A 20,951-nucleotide genomic window follows, 5' to 3' on the forward strand; every position below is an offset into this window, starting at 1 on the left:
TGAACAGTGAGCTTGCGATCTCACTTGCACTCCATAAATATAGAGCCTCTCCATAAATATCCATGGAGTTCCTCAGTATGAATCAGAATCACTCATCAGAATTCGTCTTACTGTCTGAAAATCACTCATAAATTAAATGCCAGTGTTTGTTAGGATGGATTTTCTAGCAGAATCTCTCGGTTTTAAAGGTGAGATCTCTGCCTTCATTAGCATTGGGTCACAGTCTCAGGTAATTAAAGAAATGTGTGGCATTTTGACCTTAGCTACCTCCTATAATTTCCAGATGTCTCCTTCTAGGGTGATCAAAGAAAACAAGGCCTCTCTCACAATCAAGATATCACACTGTCAACAGTGCAGTCCGATGCTTAAATTGCATCTGCCTTTTTGTTACTACAGGTTACTCGGGCTCCGTGCTAATGCACATCCTCCTGCAAGTAAACAGGCAGCAAGAAATTAATAGCATTCATTTGCTGTAATTATAGTCAAGATTATGTTAATCTTAAGTCTCTCAAACATCACACGTGATGCAGACTCCAGCTAACTAAATATTAATCCTGCTTTTTCTGTTTGCCCCAGAGAAAATCAAAGCAGGTAAAAGGCATTTCTCTAGTCTCCTAGGGAAGACGTGGCACATCTGTCAGCAGTTCCTCTGCAGGGAGGACTTGTAGCTGAACACAGTGCAACTGCCATTTCTGAACCCCTTGAAAATTGCCAATAACAACTTGCTTTCTTTCTAGTCACAAGCATATTTGTTTATAAATTTATATCAGCTTCCATGTGCACTTTCACACTTCTAAATAAACTGATGAAAAGAAGATTTTTATCAGGCACAGGGAGATTTTTTTTTACGTCAAAGTCAGCTGAACTTTCACCTCTCCAGGAAAAAAGAAAAACGGATTCCTAAAATCTAAAGGCTTCTGTCTCTTCCATGCAAAGAATGTAATTTGTAATCGGTGGGGGTTGGTTTTGCTTCTTTTCCCAGCTTTAAATTATTCCTTTCTTTCTCCTTAGAAGGCAAAGGGTACTTTAACTAGCAAGGATGGTGCCATGATTCTTTAAGCCGAACAGAACCACCTGTCGTGCCATGACTTTCAGGGGCTCTCCAGACTGCAGCACGTAATGACGTGACATTGTTACCACATCCGAGTCTCAGCATGGTGGCTTATTAAAGCTCGTGCAGAGACAGGCCTAATTTTCAGGCTCCGCATTCTTCACCGAAGCACAGTAACCTAATCACCGAGGGCTGACACTGCTCCCAAGAACAAGTTGAGCAGATACTGTTCCACAATGACAAGCCACTAGGCAGACATAGGTGTCAAAAAGGCTAACCAAACCCTGGTTTTCCATTGATATGTTGTTTTGCGTGAATAGCCACACACTAATTTTCTGATGCGTTACATAGATGACAGCACCTTTGCTGTGCCTTGGGGAAGAGCTTCTCTCCAATAACATAAATCCACATAAACATCTAAAAAATATTACTGAAATGGCAATGTGGTCAGTGCCAGTTTTCCACTAGTAAGGGCAGTCTTGCCATGCAGCCCATCTCTGAATTGCTCAGAGGACTAGAAACATGCAGGAGGGATTTGCCCTACAGAGGCTAGGAGGAAATAGGCAATACAATCATTGGTATCCTTTAAGCAACATCAATGCACATAATATTTGTGGTATAAGCAATTATTTTGGCAATTCTAATAATTATCAATTATAAAAATATTCAAAATATTTTGCAGAACACGTAGTGAAAAGTTATTTGCTTGTATTTCATAGGCAGGTATTTTATAAGGTTAAATGTAGCTAAAATCATTCAGACAATCTCCTCTGCTGCTGTCTCTGGAGTCTGAGATCGAGATGACCAGCAGATATTCTGGTATGTATCTTCCATTCAGAATTATGTAAGTTGTGAATTAAATCCTTGCCACAGTAGTTATCACTGAAAAGCCAGATTTTCACTCCGGGTGTCTAAGCCTTCAAAGATTTCTTACCCCACTGTTCCATGTTGCTCTCGCATACCTTCTATTCAGTAGTTAATTCATTGAACTCAAAGGAGTTAAGAGTACAGAACAGAGAATTCTCCACCTGACTCGAAGGGATGTTTTCTAGATCCAGTTCACTCAAATAAGTAATAATTAAGTATCATCACGTGTCTCTGAAGATAATATCTTCTACAAGATCTTTAGCTTGCTCTTGTTGGTACATTCCAGTGCTGGATGGACAGGGAAGAGGGAGAGTTCACTGTAGTATTTGATAGAGGGTTGTTCCCCATTTGACCGGTGACACCAGAAAATAAGGACGTGACTGTAAATGGGAGAGGCTGCTGGACTACAGTGGAAAGAACAAAGCAGAATGAAGACTCTGCAGTGTGCCCAGGCACTCCTTTTGCTTACACTTTGCAAATACAGGGTAACCTTTTTGTGGCACATAAAGAAGCTTGGTTTTCCTTTCCTTATACTATTTCTTTTATTCTGCTTCTCGGTTCAGGCATTTCTGTTAGTTCTACAGCTTACGTGAAAATAGCGTGTAATCAGCTTTACCTGTCTGTGGCTTTTTATCCTACAAGGCACAAGCAAAAGGAAAGAAGACCGGAGGATTTGCTGGCACCTGGGCTGTTTTGTATCAATAACCCCTCATTGCACTTTAGCACATGGGCATTTATATTGGGGTCTAAGGTCACAGATTTAAATACAGCTTAAGGGGAAACCTAAACATAATCCATCCACTAACACTCTGGCTGTGCATGTGTGAAGACAACTTTGTAAGCAGGATCTGTTCAAAAAGACCATGGCAGACCGTCCTTGTTTGGCAAATTAAGGTTTCCAAACTGTGCTGTGGCCAATGTCCAAAACGCTTTTTCTAGATATATAAGCATTAAAGTGTCATACAACACCACACTTTACCTTTCAGTCTTCGTCTGCCAACCCATCCTTCCCATGATCATGATATTGTACTACTCCAATAATACACACATCTTTTCTGCAGCTCCTCTCCTGTCTCTCCTCCCCACACGCATACAGAGCAGCGGTAATGGGATTCAAAGTCCACCTTTAAAAACATAAATAAGTTCTTACCAGCCAACTCCACCACCGTTGTGCAACGCGACCCAAGTTGCTCCTCTGAATGCATCTCCTACAAAGTTTTGTACTGCCATATCTAGGAGGAGAGGAAAAGTGTTATCATGACTCTTAAATGCTGCATTCACTCATATTTTTTTTGTTGTGCTGCTTACTCCTTCCACTGACGCCTTGATTATGGCTGTGTGAAAGCAGCATTGGAGTTCGGGTTTACTCACAGCTTCTCTCACAAATATACAGCGAGCATGTCACTCTTGGGAGGAACAAGTGAGAGATTTTCCTCCCATTCCTTGCCCCTACACTGGAGGAAGGAAATGCCAATTTCCCAGCTGTGGTTTGTGAGGACTCCGGTGCTTTCTGCATTCTGTGATCCAATTCAAGCAGTTGAAGAACCTACCACTCCTCAGCTGGAAGATACCTCCCGAGGGAGGAGAGAAATACAACCCTCTCCTTGGGGATGCCTCAGTCATGGAAAAAGAAGCTGGACGTGTTTGAAACCCATGTGGAGGGTAGGTGACTTGGAAAACTACACACCTTGCAGTTTACAAAAGCCTGAAGTATTTCACGATCAGAGCGCAGAGTTAATTCAGCCCTGTAAAGAAAGTCACTCTAAAGCTAAGGAGTTGCATTTTGGGAACACAGTTGGGATAAAAGTGACATTGGCCCTGATTCTCTGGACATAGTGGAATTTTACCCTGAATATGAACTGCTGAAATCTTATGAGAGGTTTCTTTTTTAAAAAAAGAACATGAAGAAAAATAATTTTGCAGACAAATGTTATTTGATTAATGTGAAATGTATGATTGCCACTGAAATTCACTAGAATTTTGTATGTTCACTACAATATGTGCTAAAGGATATACCCAGAGAGGTGAAAAGAGTATAACAGTGAAATCTACTGAAATCATTTTCCCAGATTTAATTTGGGACAGATTTAATAGATCACTAGCTATGCTTTTAACCAGAAAAAATAAGAGACAAACAGCAATATACCCACTGGCCAGCCACATTTGCAGACCCACAATTGTTGGAATTGATGGAAAAATGAGTTTGCTTGAGCACTAATCTATGTAAAACCCTGTCAAAAGCCTCATTATGGCATTTCTTATCTGGCATTGTGTCACTTTAATAGCCCAATTATCATAATTACAGTGCTGTCAAGAGGGAATGGGAGAGATAAAAACTCCCATATTCTAAAACTGTACAGATTTTTTTCCTCATCCACGAGCGTGATAAGTGGAGGTTGGACAAGGAGCATGGCGAGCGGACTAACTATGTAATAATGTGCTGCTCCTTGGCTCCAATAAAAGTCAGTAACTGGGCAAATGTCTGTGCTGAACTACACTCTGCCCAGCAGCAACAACCCATGTTTGCCAAGGATCAGGCTGAGGGACTTACTGTAAGACAAAATAAGACAGGGAAACACTCTAGCACACCCCCCTCTAATGTGCTAGAGAGGAGACAATTTCAACTGAACCAGCTCAAAACGGGGTATTAAAACAATGGAAAAAAAGGGAGAGGGGAAGCCCTAAAATGTTCTTTTATTACTTCCAGAGGCTCATCTGGTAAAACAGAGTTAGGCCTGGTTTCAAAGACCAGTGAAATCAGCCGTCAGCAGGCTTTAGATAAGCCTTTGGAGAAGGCCAATGGTTCATGCAAATCACAAAATGCAAAGAAAAAACCCATAGTATGATAAGCAAGGGGGTTTCACAAGCCTTGGGGTTTGGTTTTTTTTTTTATTGTCCACTTCTGAGGGAATTGCCAGAGATTTACTCATGTTGTTAAGCCCTTTGGTGGAGAAATTACTTTGGATTGCTGTTCTGTATGCAGCTGCACTATTTCTCACAGCTTGTCAGAACCAAACATTATTCAAGGCATCTATCCATCTGGCCTATTAGACCTATCCAATGTAAAGAGTGTTGAAGTGGACTGATAGACACAGCTAAAAGCCTCAATTCACCAGGAAATCCAGTTGAGATAGCAGGGAACTTTTCTCCTTAAAAATGAGCCATAATTTGTTTCTATTATGAATTCCCATAATGGAAGTAATTCAATATGCTCAGCTACCTCTATCATAATTTCCACTTCTACAGCATCCTGTATCCTCCAGCCTCAAGCCACTTTGATTGGTGATTCATGAAATGCAGACGCACTACTGGGATAAAGCTATTATCATAATTTCTTCTTTATGGATGGAAAATTGAGGAAGATTTAGGTTAAAAGTTGCTTAGTGCTTCACCCATTTTTTGTCAGGTCTGCAATCCAGTTTTTCTTGGGTTTATATTTCTAAAGTACCATTTCACAAACTTAAAAGCAGAGTCTGGTTAGCTCAGGTCAAGTGTGCAGAATTAGAGGCTCCTTTTATATAGCAAACCTACACGATTCGCCCACAGTCACACTATAAACCAGCAACAAGTCTTGGAGACTAATCCATAATGCCTGACTTCCATTCTTATGCTTTTACTATCAAAGTGTGTTTCCTTATGACCAGAAATGTTCCATTCAGAAACTCCAGGCTGTTTTCTTGAGCCCTCAGGCAGTGAAATGAAGGCAGCTGTGAATCATTTTGCTTTAAGCAAAATACTATTATAGACCTGATTTTGATCTTGTGGAATTCAAGAAAATATGACTGTAATTCTGCTCAGACGACCTCTTTGAAACAGTGAGGTGCAAAATTAAAACAAAACAGAAGATACAGTCCTCTGAGATATGCTGCTCTCCATTTACATCAGGTAAATCTGATGCATCTTCATTGAATTTTCAGCATTGTTCTGGACCTCTCCTATTTAACTAACTCCACATTCATATCTATCGTTATTATATCGCATAAAGCTTCTCAGGAAATATGGTTAATTTGGATTAAAGAGTTAAACAAAACCATTTAAAAAAATGTTGCAGGAAATATAAAACAATTTATCTTTTAAAGTAATTTCCTTGTTTGCCCGGGTAGACAAGCCTCAGCTGCTTTGCTGACCTGCGCAAAAGGCTGATCCATCATAAATGTTTGACGTTTCTCTGTAAGGACTGTCAGTCCCACTCACATCATGGTGATCTCGACTGAGGACTACTGGAGCCTGCAAAAAGCCAAGGAAGAGACAATGGAATCCTTCATGGACTGTCAGTGCTACCAAGGATCATCATTTGCTGAATTCACTTCCATCTCAAGTCGTTTCAAACCTCAGCTTTGTTCTCTCTCCTAAACCCCCTGAAACACTTTGCCTGCCATTATTCATTCTAAAGCAGTTGTTCACATACTGTCATGAGAGCCACCAATCCTTTCATAACTAAGAACAAAAGCTTGGGTTTATGACAATGGCATCCTCAAAGGAAGGCAGGGAAAAGACGGGAAGCAGTATGGTTATTTCATCGGAGCATTTCTTTTCCGAAATTGCAAGGATGTTTCAGTATGCAAAAATCTTCATTCAAAAACAGTTCTTGTTTACTGTTGAAAAATGAAAGTAACAGTAAGAATTTTTAACGCTTTCATTCTTCTGAAGACTTCGGGAGTAAAAATAGTTTAACACTGAAAATCAGTGATTTCATATAGCTCAAACAAGTCAATTCTTGATCTGGAATTTAATTGACAGTATGAATCTACATCAGCTTGCGGGTCTTCATTATCGTTTGCCACGTGGTCTGGAATTAGCTGGCCAGTTTATACTGGCAGTGAATTAGAAAACCATTGAAAGCAGGCAGGAGCACCCAGCTTGTGACATGGGGAATGGAGTTTTTCAGAAACAAAAAAAAAAAGACGCAACAAAATCTGAAGGGCCTGGGAGTCTGACCTTGTCAGTCAGTGCTCCAAGGGTGTGTTCTGTCTGGTCAGATTTATTTTTCAACACTAGCTTGCAGTGACGTTCGTTTTGAATCCTGAGGTCAACAGCATTTGAAATATTTTAACAGAGTAACAAAAAACAGACCTTTCCTAGCTAGGATCTATTCTAAGTTTTACTTGAGTTTGTCCTTTTAAAAAGGGTAATTGTAATTCAGCTATAAAAGAGATGGAGGTAAACATGCCTTGTCTGATGCTGCAATACACATAGCAATGGGCATAATTACCATTTGGTGCCTTCAGGATTTTAGTCCCCGAGGATGTCACATTGTACACTTATCTACAATACTCATTAAGAACTTAGAAAATCCCTATACAATCTTACCCATAGTGTGTACTTTTACCATCACCACATATAGAGTCAGCGGGATTTTACTCAGATGAGCAAGATGTTACTCATTATGAACTGGAGTGGCAACGTCAAGCCTAACAATTTCTGCATTCACATATGCAATGCAAATGAAAATTGACTGCAGAGCCGGCTGTAGCCATAATATAGATGAAAGTGAGGGACAAAGTGTAAGAAGTACTGGGCAATGGCATGGTCTTTTGCTACTGTTAATGTTTGGGGCACCGCTAAGGAGTTACAGTCCCTGCCTTGTGTTTTCAACAAATCACAGCATGAAACGTTGCGCTTGTAGATGCCCAAATAGAAAATAAGGCAGATTCCCACCAAGAAAAAAAAGGTAACATATTACAGAGTTTCTAAAATCATCTCTCCCATTATGCAGCACAATACTGGTGTTAGAGATGAAGACTGAGCTTTAATACATGCTAGGAGAATACTTTCCTACCTGCCACCCAGTCTCAGATGTTAAACACAATTACCAGACCATATCAAGACAAAAACGACAAACCTTAATCCTTCCTTCAGAAATCGCTCGATTAATAGCCACAGCTATGGACACACGACCCCTCTGATCAGAATATAAGATTCTAGCTTGAGAGCCAACAACCTGGAAAATAAAAATGCCAGAGCGATAAGGTCTTCTGTGCAACTGGCTTATCTTCAGGCTCCAGATAAACAGAGTCACAAGAATGACCCCTTCTGTAGGGGAAAGTGCAAATTATTTCTTCGTCAACATTCTGCTTCCAAAAAAACCCCAGAAATTAAAATCCCTCTTTGAACTGAGTTTTATCTGCACTCACACAATCAATGAGATGTATTTCTGTATTCAGCTGCTACTGTCTAATAAATCCCACTTTTTAAATCAAGGCTATAATCCCCCTATCAACAAATCCCTTATTGGCAGCTGAGAAACAGATGTTTGGAACTGGTGATGGTGGACTAGAAGAGAAGACAAATATGGAGACAAAGAATGGCAAAGAACATCTGTCCTGCTCAGCTATACCCCTCACCAGCTTTTACCCCACAGACCAGTCTGGCTTCCAGATGAGGCGAGCATGAGCCCTCACCTCAGTGCTATCGGTTATCTCCACAGCAAGAGCCTGCCCTGAAAGCAAAACAAAGGGTGCTTCACTGGCATCCCGCTTTCCACAATGCATAAGGACAGTAGCTCTTTGGCCTCATCACCTCTTTTGAAAAGCGTACTGGGAACTGCAGGCATGAAGAGGTTGGCCAAAGAAACGATGACTAGCGCTCTGAGAAAAAAAATGTAGTTGCAAATGAATCATTGGATAGTGAATCATTGACTTTTTTCATTCCAGATATAAGACTATATATTGCTGGATTATTTGAACATATCCAGATGAGGAAGTGAAGGGAAAGAACTGCTTCAGCTCACTCTAAACCTCTGACTTAGAAAGAGGTTTAAGTAATCAGCCCTGAGAGTTATAGCCAGTGTTTACATTCATGCCCATTCCTGCTTTTCACTCCAGCATTCAAAAACTGCATTCTGGATCAGGAGTGGTCACATGTGCTGAAGGAGGTTGTGTGCTTACCAAGTTGTGCCTGCCAGCTTCCCGAATCCAGCGGATGTTATCATGGTACTGCTGCTTCACAGATGTGCTCACTTGCAAGAGAAAGCAAGAAAAGAGAAAATGAATGCAATATGGACTAAATTTAATTTAATTCATCTGCCGGCACTAGAAAGTCAGATTCTACTCTCTGATACAAGCACACATATAGGAAATGCTATATAGAATCTTCTGTGCAGCTGACACGGCAACTGGTACCATACATTTCGAGGACTAGTGCTCTGAAACATTGAGACACTGCCTAGGAAGCAGCTGGAGTGATAACTCCCATTCAGATTTTTAACGAACTAAATTAAATCTTGAAATATGGGTTAAATTTACTGCTTATTTTTGTTCACTTGGCCTGCTGCCTGCTAAATGCCCAATCTCTTTCCAAGACTTTGCCTAATTAGTAGCTTTAGCAAACTCCATGATATTGGGTGCTACAGTCCAGTCTTGCATCAGGTAATAAATAACTTATTTGAGTCAGCCAGCAGAAATACTCGGAAGCCGTTGGCAACACATACTTGAGGATAAGTTACACCAGTGCTGGGATATAGACTTATAGCAGAGCAGTTGCTCTGTACTAAATGGCCCATGTGAATGTTTTTATCCCAAGATAAAGCTGAGGACTCTTATCCTACAAACTGAGGTACTTTACCTTGCATTACTGTGGGGCACAAGCTGCACAGAAAAACTTATTATGGAGTAGCTACTTTATGTGTAGAGCCATCCTACACCTTGTTTAGACACATAGGTTATCCAAGAAGAAAATTATAGATAATGGTTTTATATTCTCCAGCTTCTCCTCTCATTTAGATCTCTGTCTAAATCAGCCAAATCTAGATCTCAATCAGCCAAACCGAAGAGAAATAAGAATAAAGATATCTGAAGTGAAAGACAGTGAAATATGGCATAGGTCAGTCAGATACGTGGCAACGTCCGGTACAATCAGCTGCCTCTGCAGGCACAGCACCAGCAAGTGAGTAACAAAAGGGGGAGGGAATATAGAATAGGCTTCTACAATTATGCCTTTCCAAGCAGGACATATGTGAGCTCAGATAAGGTTACAATGGCTGAAGAAGTCGTTGCCTGTAGCCTTTATCATCTAAGCTACATCATATTAACTTATCCTGAGAGACATGATCACCTACAAGGGCTCAGCTGACATGTGGGGACATGCTAAGCTACGGTGACTTGCTTATGCACTAGATCTTCAAGTTATAATAATTTCTGCAGATGCCAAGATCGCATGTTACCCATCACTTTGCAGCTCTCTCCCACTTTCAAGTCAAATTATAACGTACCTACAACTTAATCGAATAACAGATTGGAGGGGACCTCAAGAATCATCTGGTCCAACCTTTCTTGGCAAAAGCACGGTCTAGACAACGTGGCCTAGCATCCTATCCAGCTGAATTTTACATCTGCAACTTATGTTTGAAAGTTACTCAAACTGGAACAACTGCACACTGCTAACTTCAAATTGTCCCTGGTAACTGAAGAGGGTTTAAGACTGTTGTCTTTCCACTAGGCAATATGTCAGCAGCTATGCATAATAAAGCTAGAAAGCCGAAAGAGGAAAAGGCAACATAATCATATCTAGTCTAGGTTAACACATTGTTAAATTAGATGTAAAATATGCTCATTCCTAGAGAGATAGGCCTTCCGTACAAAGAGTTTTAATGATCCTAAAAAGACCTGTCAGTGCTTTAGGGATTGTCTCCAAGTGACAGCTTCTAAATTCTGCAATGAGGATTAACATGTCAGCTCTTAGCTTTACAGGGAGTGAAAGATGAAACATCTGCTGGTGCTGTCCTAGGAGGACTGTGCTGCCATTCATGAGCTTTATGGAAACATCATCTGGAAGGTAATGGGTAGCATTCCCTTAGGTTATTACAGATACTTAATGACAGCCAGCTCCAATAAACAGTCATATTCTCTGCCCTAAACTGTGGTGTGCCTGAAGTTGGATTTCATTAGTTATCCCTGAGGAAGGGCAAGAATCCTCCCTTTTTATTTAGCCCTACTTCCTGCAAATGAAAAATCTTACCATTTTTTCTAGAAAGACCTTAATTTTATATTAACTCCATGTGTGTCATTTGCTAAACTGCAGCCCCACTTCCCCACTTCAGCAGGGATATATTTTGAAGACAAGGAAGCTACTGTGTTGCTTCTGGTGTTTCATAGGCTTTTGTACTTGTTTGAGGTTTAAAATATTCTAGAAAACACTGTCTACTCAGAGGACTAGTCCTCATCAACACAGAGATTGACTCCTTTTGCTCCTGGAAAATTTGTATTGTTGTTATGCATCAGCTTAGCCTTCAAACTACCATGGAGGTTGTAAATCCAAGTTACACTCCAACCATTAGAGCGGCATCTTTCGTACAAAGGCCAAAATTAAAAGCTTGAGTATTCAAGAGGGGAAGAACGTAATAAAACTACATAGGACTTCTTCCATGGTTTGTGAGGTTTAAGCACAAAAATTCATCTCCACAAAAGGAGAAGAATGATTAACATTGGACTCAAGGGCAGGTCAAAAGTTTAGACCTGGAATGGAACAGTCTGCAGCTCTGTGGAGTTTTCACTTAGCCATCATAATAGATTCTTTTCTAAAGTACAAAAAATAGGTTTGGATTTTAGATATATACATGTGTGATGATATCCAGACCCTGGAAGTTGGTCCAAGCCCAGGTTCCACAGGTAGTGGGCAGCAAGTGGAATATTCAAGAACATGAATCCCTGAATGGCTATTTTCTGGCCAAATTATATTTTCATTTCTCTTTGAAATCCATTTCCCATTGTCCTGCCAAATTCAACAGCAAATCCAATAATAGCCTTACCCTTAACTCTGCTTTCACCTGTTGGTATTTTTTAAATGTCACTTTACATTTAAATTAAGAATATCTTGCAAGAGTTCAATGCTTTTCATCTGTGGAAGAGAATTCTCTGCACAGCGTTACGTTGCCATCTATATAAACACTCACATACTATCATACACAGTAACAGATTCATTTCCTAGTCTTGCAATGCAAAACATCCAAAGGTCATGCATCAGTTCAAATCTTGAGAGAAGATGACTGGAGATTGCAGTACACGGCAGAAAAATTACTGCCAATCTTTGAAGACAGATCCAACACTGTAGTATTGGATTTCAGCCTCTCTTCAATTAAACTGAGGGACTAGGCTTAAAAACATGCAAAAACATTCAATATCCATAGAACAGCGCAGGCACTTCTGAGTCATTGCCTTAAAATCACCGCATGCTCCAGTGCTATTTCTTTGATATGACCCCTAAGGAAAGTTTAAAAGAATAGGCAGAGCTAAAGATCTTGCAGGGTCAGACCCACTCTTATCAATAATTGACCTCTTGGGAGGAAGAGGAAGCTGGACACCAGCCTTATGTTACAGGGAGACAACGGTAGTTTTGTTTCAAAGGAAAGACACACCTGAATGTGGTATGTCCTTTGCAGAAATACTGCCTTACAGCCTCACAACGCTAACGGTTCCCAAACAAATAGGAGAGCATTCAAAATCTTCACACTTCTATTCATATTTCAATTATGTCTTTCATGAAAGAAGCAACAATCATTTCAATATCACCAGATAAAAGTATAACACTCTCCTCCTAAAATATGCTTTGCATTTGTGATCCGTTTCCTTCTGAACCCTTTCTTGATTCCCAAAAGCATCAAGCGCCACTCTCTCGAAACGAAAGAGCTGAGGACTTCAGTGCTAGGGGACAATGGCACTTAAGTTTGAGCCTGCTGACCAGCTACTGTAAAAGCAGAGAAAGAAAGGGAAAGTAGCAGGGTTTTTCACTGCAGCCTGGGAGATCAGGATTCATGTTAGCTGACAGAAAATAAGCTTTGTCTCAGTTCCTGTTCATAAGCAGGGAATAACAGTAATAGCCCTCTTTCAGGGATACAGAAAAGTAAGAAACAGTGTAATTCCTAGACACTCGAGTAGCATACAGAGCTATGCAGATATTCCAGATTAGTTCTACCAGTGAATAGAAACAGCTGTCAATTTATTAACAGATGACAAAAAAGACCTCAAAATTGTAATCACAAATAAATGACACTGGATGGAGCACCACACCCATGAAAAATGGGTTTCTGCTTGCTAGCCTCTGAAAAATTTCCCTGGATTCCTGTGCCTCGTTCACCTGTGAGATGGTGCAAATTAATTTGACTCCTTTAAAAATATTTTGGACATCTACTGATGAAAGATACTGTTTACTTTAAAGTTTCAAGGTAACAAAGTGAAAGAAAATCTGTAGTAAGTGGAAAAAAAATGCTCTTAGCCAAAATTGCAGCAATAACTTTGGTATCAATAACCTCTTTATAGGGTGTTTTTATATTTTACCTGCTGGTTACAGTCCTTGTAAGAGTTTGGAGAACAGTGAGGTTTCCTGCCCCTGTGGAACAGGCAAAGGAGTGCTTTCTACAGTTTCAGCCAAAAAATATCATGCATTGTACTACTCAGTTTCCTTTTATCCCCAAAAGCACCCCCGGTGTGGGGGCATGGGATGGTGCCTTACCTCCCTGGCGTATAGAGTCTTCCAGCACAGCCATGGCAATTGAGTCAGTGGTAGCGAGATCCTGTGGGTCACCTGAGGTACAAACCCAGCGGAATGGCCCAAATCCTAGGGAAAAAATGTCCCTGGGAAGAGAACATGTTTCATTAAGAGATAGTTGGAATTCTTTCCTTATTTATCCTGGCTGCTAGCAGTGCTTTTCTTTCATTAGCTTGGGCCAGAAGAATTTGAAACATTTTCAATGAACTAAGCTAAGCAGAAGCATCAGGGACCATTAATTGAGAAATTAAACAGTGCTGTTTCATGTAGCCATTGATTGGTATATAAAAATACAATCGGGCCAGAATTTTGGTTGGAATGTTGGGCAGTTCAATCAAACCAGTACATTTTCATATGAATTGCAATTTTTCTTTCATTTCATGAAATATACTCTCCCTGCTGCCTGGTCTTTTCATCCTTAACCCAGGCTAATTCTGAACGCATCTACACTATGAAACAAGTGTAGGTTCTGAACGAGTGCTGGAGCCCAGACTCGTTCACTGTCCACATTGTTTACACACAACAGTAAGACACGCTTCAGTTCAGTTCCAGAGGAAGGCATCTAATCTGGTTGGTACCTTACTTTACATTCAGGGGGTTTTTTTTTTCACATGACCTAGGCAAGCGAAGCATGAGTGAGAGACAAAAGGTGCTGCAAAACCCAGTCCCTCAACAGATCTCCTGAGCTCAGCTTTTCTACAAGCAGTACACATGGCTTAAGTGAGTGGTATAGTTGGTGATATGGGTAGAAGAGTGTCCTATTGCAGATGTGCATTTAACTTCAGTGTAGAAATAGGCTTCCCTGATTTGGAATTGAACTCTCTTGCTCTGAAGAGACAAGACCTTCATTTACAGCACCTAGAAGTGAAGCTGCATGTAGTTACAGTTTGAGGCTGTGAGTTGGCTATTCTCTTGAGTAGAACTACTTCACAAAAACTGATGCAAAAGAGAAAATGTAGCTATTCACATAAAGCAGTGAAGTGTTTTGATTTGGCAATGTTTTAGCTTACTGTTCACACATCTGATGCCTGCTTTCATAAGACCTTTCAATTCTAATAAGGATAAAGCTTTACATTACAGTATCAAGACACACTGTGCCTTTCAGGACAAAACATTAGGAGAACCTCTGCTGTCAGAGTTTACTTATGTTGATCACATACAGCATGTCCCTGCAGGCATAGCTCTTCTTTTCCCCTGTAAAGAGGAAAACGCAAGGAGTAACTCTAAGGAAACCAATAGAAAGCATGAGCATGATGCTTAGAGCCAACAGGACATCTTCCTAAGCCACACTGGGCATTACTCCAGAGTGGAATAAAATACAACTAACCCTGGCATAATACCTGTAAGATCAGTTTTCCAACTGGTACCTTTGGCTCCTTTTCATCATTTATACTATACATCATTGCAAGATCTGCATTATGTGGATTCTCTGCATTACTCTCTCCCTAAACAGAGGGAGTCACAAGGCACTAGAGTGCTTTATTTCAACCTCTCTACAACATACCCCATGATGTGCTGAACATACGAAGGATATCGAAATTCTGTTTTATTGGCTCCTTTTTTCTCCACATCAGCACCTATAAAAGAATTTTAATAGTCAGTGACTTGATGAAGGAAAACTATAAAATGTGAACTGCACCTGGGTTCCCGTGAAGGCTCTATCTCAGCCACAGAGAAGGTGAGGGGTCTTGGAGAACCAGAGAATGAGAGAGACAGAAGAGTCAGCATAACAGTGGCCAACCATGTCCTACTAAAATATACAGCTAGGAAGATGCATGCAGGATTGTCCCTGTTTTCACCTAAGAACTCCAGGATCTACTCACCAGCTCTTTGAGCTTCCAATAGAAAAGCATTGCCATAATCCCAAAAAAACATGCCCTTATCAGCTAGTCTGTTAATAGCAGCCACATGTCTTCTCAGGCTGAAATAAAGAAGGAAACAGTTATTCTTGAGATTGATAAAGTATCAAAAAATAAAACTTTAAAACTAAAAACAAGTATCACCAAAACATTTACCTTTCTTGTACCAGGGTACGGAACTTCCCTGGATTGTTGGAAAGGAGCCGCTTTGCTTCCTCAAAGCCAAGCTGTACTGGATAGTATCCTCCGCTGAATGGGTTATGACACGAAGTTTGGTCAGATCCCAGATCAACTAGCAGCTCTCCTGTTGTGTCCAACTCATATACTAGCCTCTCCCTGGGGAATACAATGAATGAAGTGTTTGAACAGAAGCTGTGATTTCACATTCTATTTCTCCTTTCAGATGAACTTCTTCCATCCCAAGATGTTGTTTATAGAGGTACGCCCTTGGCAGGTTAAGTCTTTGTCTGAGCAGTCAGGTGGTGGGAAAGGATGGCAATAAAGATTTAGGTGCAGCTTTTCTACTTCACATTTACCTGTGCAGGAATACTGGTAGACGAGTCAGATACCAGTATGACATACTAGTCTTATTGGTCAGTCTTAACCCTTGGTATATGGTGTGACAGAAAGGTTTATCACTGGATAAAGCCTCAAGAGTTCCAAAATTTCTATCCATCATCTGATTATTTTTAGTCAATCAATATCCTCAGTACTTCTGTTCTTCACTGGAGTCAAAGACATTTTCTTGCTATCCAACTACTGCAAGGTTAGAAGGAAAAGGGAATTCTTTCTTCATCCAAGGAAGAAACTTAGGTATTTCTTTCCCCAAGAAAACTTTTCCATAAAGAATGGATAAGGTGCGTGGGAAGGAACCAGGAAGCAGAACACAAAGATGAAGACCTCTCTTTGGACAATACAGCTTTCCATAATTACCTAGAGTGACGAACATGACACTAGGTTTAATGCCTCTTCTCGTCCAAGTTTGGGAACTAATTCCAGGCTGACTTACAAGCAAGAGTATTAATATATCCATTATACAGACATACAACTTACCATAGGTCTACCACATTCCCATGGTAACCCAAGCTAAGGGCAATTTTATTCTTTCTTGCATCTCTGGAATAAATTAAAAAGATTGGTTGAAGAAAATGCACCCCATGTAATTCCATCTTGCAACGTACTAATCACACATAGTCAAACCAGGCAATAATTCTACGTGTGGTTTCCAAGACTCATCTAGGCAATAGATCTTTCAACCTTTATGTAATTGTTAATCACTGGTTCCAGAAAGCTTCAAGAGTGATGTTTCAAGTGTAACATTATTTGTAATTGCTCTATTCATATTCATGAAACTGAATGAAGACACATTTAGCATACAGAAAGGATAAGAAGCATTGGCAGCTGGCATGTAGTAAGCATTGGTAATAATGACTGCTGCTGTTTGGAAGGATGGATATACATTCAAAAGCAGACTTGGAATAAGAAGAGGCATCCCTCAACATTTTCTGTATGCACACTAAAGTGGCACAAGGCAGAAAGACACACGGAGGTTTAGGAAGGAGAGAGAAACTCACGGCATTATGTTACAAGTAATACCTAAGGCGAGCAATGCAATGGTCCAGGTTGTTAGAGATTTCCATCAGCCATCCCTGCTTGTGACGTTTCAAAAGTGCTGCTTCATCAACCTAAGAGAAAGAGCAGAGAAATCTAAAGAATCCCATTTCCCCTATCCAGTCACTTTTAGTTTTTCAATTAGCCTGCAAGAAAGAGTAGCAACTACGCAAAGGAAATAGCCCTGCCTTGGCCTTAAGAATATGGAGTGGTTGTTCAAATATTTATTTTTCACCTCTGATTTTTTTTAAATTTTGTTCTCTTTCACTTCAGGTTCGAAGCAAAAAAAAAAAGAATTTTTGATATATCATTTCCCAAAATACTTTGCAAACAAAAAAACAATTTAAACTGTATAAGAGGTAATATTTTCCAGCAATTTTAATTATTCTTATAATATCTTTTCATGGTTATATTGAAAGAAAGCCAAAATGTTCCCAATTATGTTTAAAATCTGACTATTTTATGTAAAAATAAAATTTCTATTTAATTAAGAGAATAATTTCTTTGATCAGCTCAGAGACAGACATATTGCCAGACTACCCAGGATGAAGCAATGGTTTGCTGAATAAAACTGACCCTCACTTTTGTTCTTTGACTGCTGGTTGAAAATCTCAACCAAATATGGAAAAGAAACAGGAACACTTTTTTTTTTTGTCCCAGCTGGCAAATGCCTCCAAAAAATGGAACGGATCAAAACAAATCTACTTCTTTAATTCTCTTCTTTGAACTTTGAAGCTCCAAACAAGATCAGTCCCCAAACTGTACTCTCTTCTGGGCTCAGCTCTGTGTGTGTCAGCGCATATATGCATGAGACTGGGATAGGGTACAAGTGGAGAGACAGACTGTGGAGGCTTTGGCACAGACTCTGCATTAAAGGTTCAATGTACAAACTTGCACATCATTTATACTTTTATAATGAACTATAAGTGGCATAAAGCAAGTGGCAATTTTGTGTGGTAGCAACAGTTTTAAACACCCAGTAGCGTGCGTAAGAACACATCATCTTCTAGTATTTCATTAAAACATTTTTACTTCTCTATAATCCACCCCCATCGTTTTCATTCTATTACTTCTCATTAAAAAAGTATTTATATGTAAATTAAATAAGTTCTGTATTCAGGAGTCGCTTCAGCAGCAGGAAACCTTTCCTAATTATTCTTAGCATAAGAAACCTTCCATCATATCCCACATCAGTATAAAGACTATCCTTCCAAAACCCCAGATTATAACAGTATCAGTGTCACTGCCAATGGAATTATTCAACAAAATCAGGTGCTGTGGGGGACAGCTTCTTTGGGAGTTATTTAAATCAGCACAGGAGGAAAGATATTAAATGGTCAGTATGAATTACAGGAATTGGGTTCATTCAAAGCTCAACATAACACAGATCAGATCTATTTAAATCTGTTAGCATATCCTACATATTTTATTTCCTCCCTCTCTGACAGTTTTAGTCTTTCACAGACTTGCCAGCATACTCAAGAAAACTAGCTTCATTTGAACCACACTTTCAAAAATACGCTCATTTTTGACTAGCATCTCAGTAGTTTAAAAAATTGCACAAACATGATGAGCTAATGTCACTTCCAATATAACACTGAGAGCTTAGTGCAGCTCAGAGGAGATAGTCTGGCCCTCCACACAATTGTATCAAACGGAAGGGGTAAAAGACTTGCACCGTTAATCCCTCCTGTCTGAGCTTCAGAAGCCCCGGCTGACAAAATGACATTTCTTGCACAATTTATCTTTGTCATTTGCATAAATAGTTCCTTAAATAAATAATATGTACATATATATAGCTATCCACATGTGCTCCTGAGACTAATTTCCGACAAGGATCATCTCACTGGAGATAAAAACCAGGCAATATTCAGTCTCCTGAACAAAATCATTTGCAGCCGTAGAGATGAAAAGGACAAAGGACTGCTGTGAAAAGCATTCATTGGAATCTTTCCTTTGTATTCTAGCATTTGAAAGATCATGATGACAGAGTAGAAGTCTGAATAAAGATAATTTATTGAATAATAATTTATTTAATGATAAATTGAATGAATTAGTTCATCTGCAGGGGTTACCTGCTGAGATCTCAAATACATGCTAATAAAACCTCTTTTTCACCAATATTATAAAACAGATGAAACCCTAACCTTCCAGGAATAAGGCCTGAGCTAGTCAGAGCAGGTCAGATATACTGCATGCCACATGGGCAGCCTAACCCATTACATGTTGAAATGTAATTATAATTACTATCAGCCAGACTGCAATATTTTTACCTTTTTCATTGCAGCAAGTGACATGCCCACAGCAGACATCTGCCAGCTAATTCTCTCTACAAATGACTTTGGCTGAGAAAGCTAAACTTCCACTCCAGTCAGCTCTGACTGGAATGTAATTCTCCAAAACCTCTCTTCCTCTGGAGCGCTACCACGAGCTCATCACCTGCACAGAGTCGAAAGAGCTCGACACATTTTGGTCATTTCATGTCAGCTCCACCAAGTGTATTGAACTCAAAGGCAGTCATGAGAAATGCATTGCAATGCTTATTGTTTCTCTATAGTCAATATAATTAAAGATATTTACATTTTCACAGAATTAGAGCAATATTTACTTTTAAACTCTTGCAGTGGTTTTTTAGTCCATCCTTCCATTGGATTTGTTACAACAGAACCCTATGATAGCTGAAAAATGCAAATATTAGGCAAAACTACTGTTACTTTTTTATATGAAAATGTATTTCACTCAAAGCTTACAAGCAAATACTTACAAAAAATATGATGTTGGCATTGATTGCATTATATATGATACTTAAGGGTATCTGTGAGTCCAGCCGACCTTATCATACACTACTGCAATTATTTGGACATTGGCAGTCATTGAATCACAGATCATTATTAGATTCTTTGTTTATGGGAGGGAACAGCTGGGCTGTTATAACATATTTGGAACAGAGAAATATATTAGGATGAAAGACTCTACAAAGAATAGATGCTATGGGCAAGCTTCAGGTAATGGGGAAAATGGTACTACAGAACTTCTCCCCTCATCAGCATTTTCCCTTAGCAGAACCTGCCTTTGTTGCCTACAAACTGGGATTCTCCTGGGTGCTTGTGATCAGTCTCACCATCTTCATACCGAAGCCAACTTTAAAATTCTTGGTTTTACAAAATCCCATTGACTTTAAAGAACCACAACACCAAGCAATTTTAGTCCTCACCTTGAGTGATTCATAGCAACATTTTAACAGGTACTCTCCATTGCACCTGATTAGGCTGCCAGAGGCGTTAAAGATTAATTGCAACATAACAAAACCCTTTTTAACAGACTATTTTGGCATATAGTGCTGTTCCTACGGCAATTGCCTGTAGAAATGACACCCTTTCACACTTGAAATAAGTGTAGCTAAATACTGAGAAAGGGTCATAGGACAGCATCATTCTGCATTATTTGTGAAGAAAAACAGAATGAAAGAAGCATTGCTCTTACCTCTGCAATGATCCCCACACACCCAGCAATGACTGCAGCCTTTGCTTGAGCCCCACTCATCCCTCCAAGACCAGAAGTAACAAACACCTTTCCGGACAGGTCTTCTGCCTTCAGGTAGCGACGGCCTGCATTGAGCACTGTGAGCTGCACACGACACAGTATAGCAATTATTAGGAGCCATTTTTCCTAGAGTCCCTGAAATGTAAAGATTTTCTGTCCCTTTTGCAAACAGTTTGAAACTCAGGGGTTATTGAGATTGTGGAACTGTTTTAAGAAGGAAATGTGTTACAAAGTGATGTTATGAAACCGTCTCTCCCGATTACGTTTATTTCTCTCACCATGAAATGGAATAGAATAATCAGTGGTTCCTAACATGCTGCTCTTGGGGTATAGAGGCTTATTCAGGATGGCTGCACAAGATAGCCAGGAAAAACAGCTAAGAACACAAGCTAAGAAAATGGTTTTTTTCTAGCATTTGGTCAATGCATAGTTCCCTTAGTATAGCTAGATATGAGCTCAGATTGAGACCTGAATTGCAGATTCCTTGAGGTCTGTGTTCTGGATAAGATGCTATGGACTATCTGAGTGGAGGAACACTA

At 39.8% G+C, this 20,951-nt stretch overlaps 1 protein-coding gene across 1 annotated transcript in view; it reads right to left on the reverse strand.

Annotated features, from left to right (window-relative positions):
- UROC1 (urocanate hydratase 1) overlaps positions 1 to 20,951 on the reverse strand; it is a 46,270-nt gene that overhangs the window by 8,958 nt on the left and 16,361 nt on the right. The window contains exons 8-18 of the mRNA XM_009570910.2: positions 20,353 to 20,496; positions 16,855 to 16,943; positions 16,312 to 16,374; positions 15,415 to 15,594; positions 15,223 to 15,320; positions 14,904 to 14,976; positions 13,364 to 13,485; positions 8,806 to 8,876; positions 7,761 to 7,859; positions 6,046 to 6,145; positions 3,069 to 3,150 (exon numbers count right to left, since the gene is read on the reverse strand). Coding sequence (XP_009569205.2) covers positions 3,069 to 3,150; positions 6,046 to 6,145; positions 7,761 to 7,859; positions 8,806 to 8,876; positions 13,364 to 13,485; positions 14,904 to 14,976; positions 15,223 to 15,320; positions 15,415 to 15,594; positions 16,312 to 16,374; positions 16,855 to 16,943; positions 20,353 to 20,496 — 1,121 coding nt within the window. The remainder of the gene's footprint in view (positions 1 to 3,068; positions 3,151 to 6,045; positions 6,146 to 7,760; positions 7,860 to 8,805; positions 8,877 to 13,363; positions 13,486 to 14,903; positions 14,977 to 15,222; positions 15,321 to 15,414; positions 15,595 to 16,311; positions 16,375 to 16,854; positions 16,944 to 20,352; positions 20,497 to 20,951) is intronic.

This window comes from Cuculus canorus, chromosome 11 (assembly GCF_017976375.1).
Source record: "Cuculus canorus isolate bCucCan1 chromosome 11, bCucCan1.pri, whole genome shotgun sequence".
In the NCBI taxonomy this organism is placed as follows: Eukaryota; Metazoa; Chordata; class Aves; order Cuculiformes; family Cuculidae; genus Cuculus; species Cuculus canorus.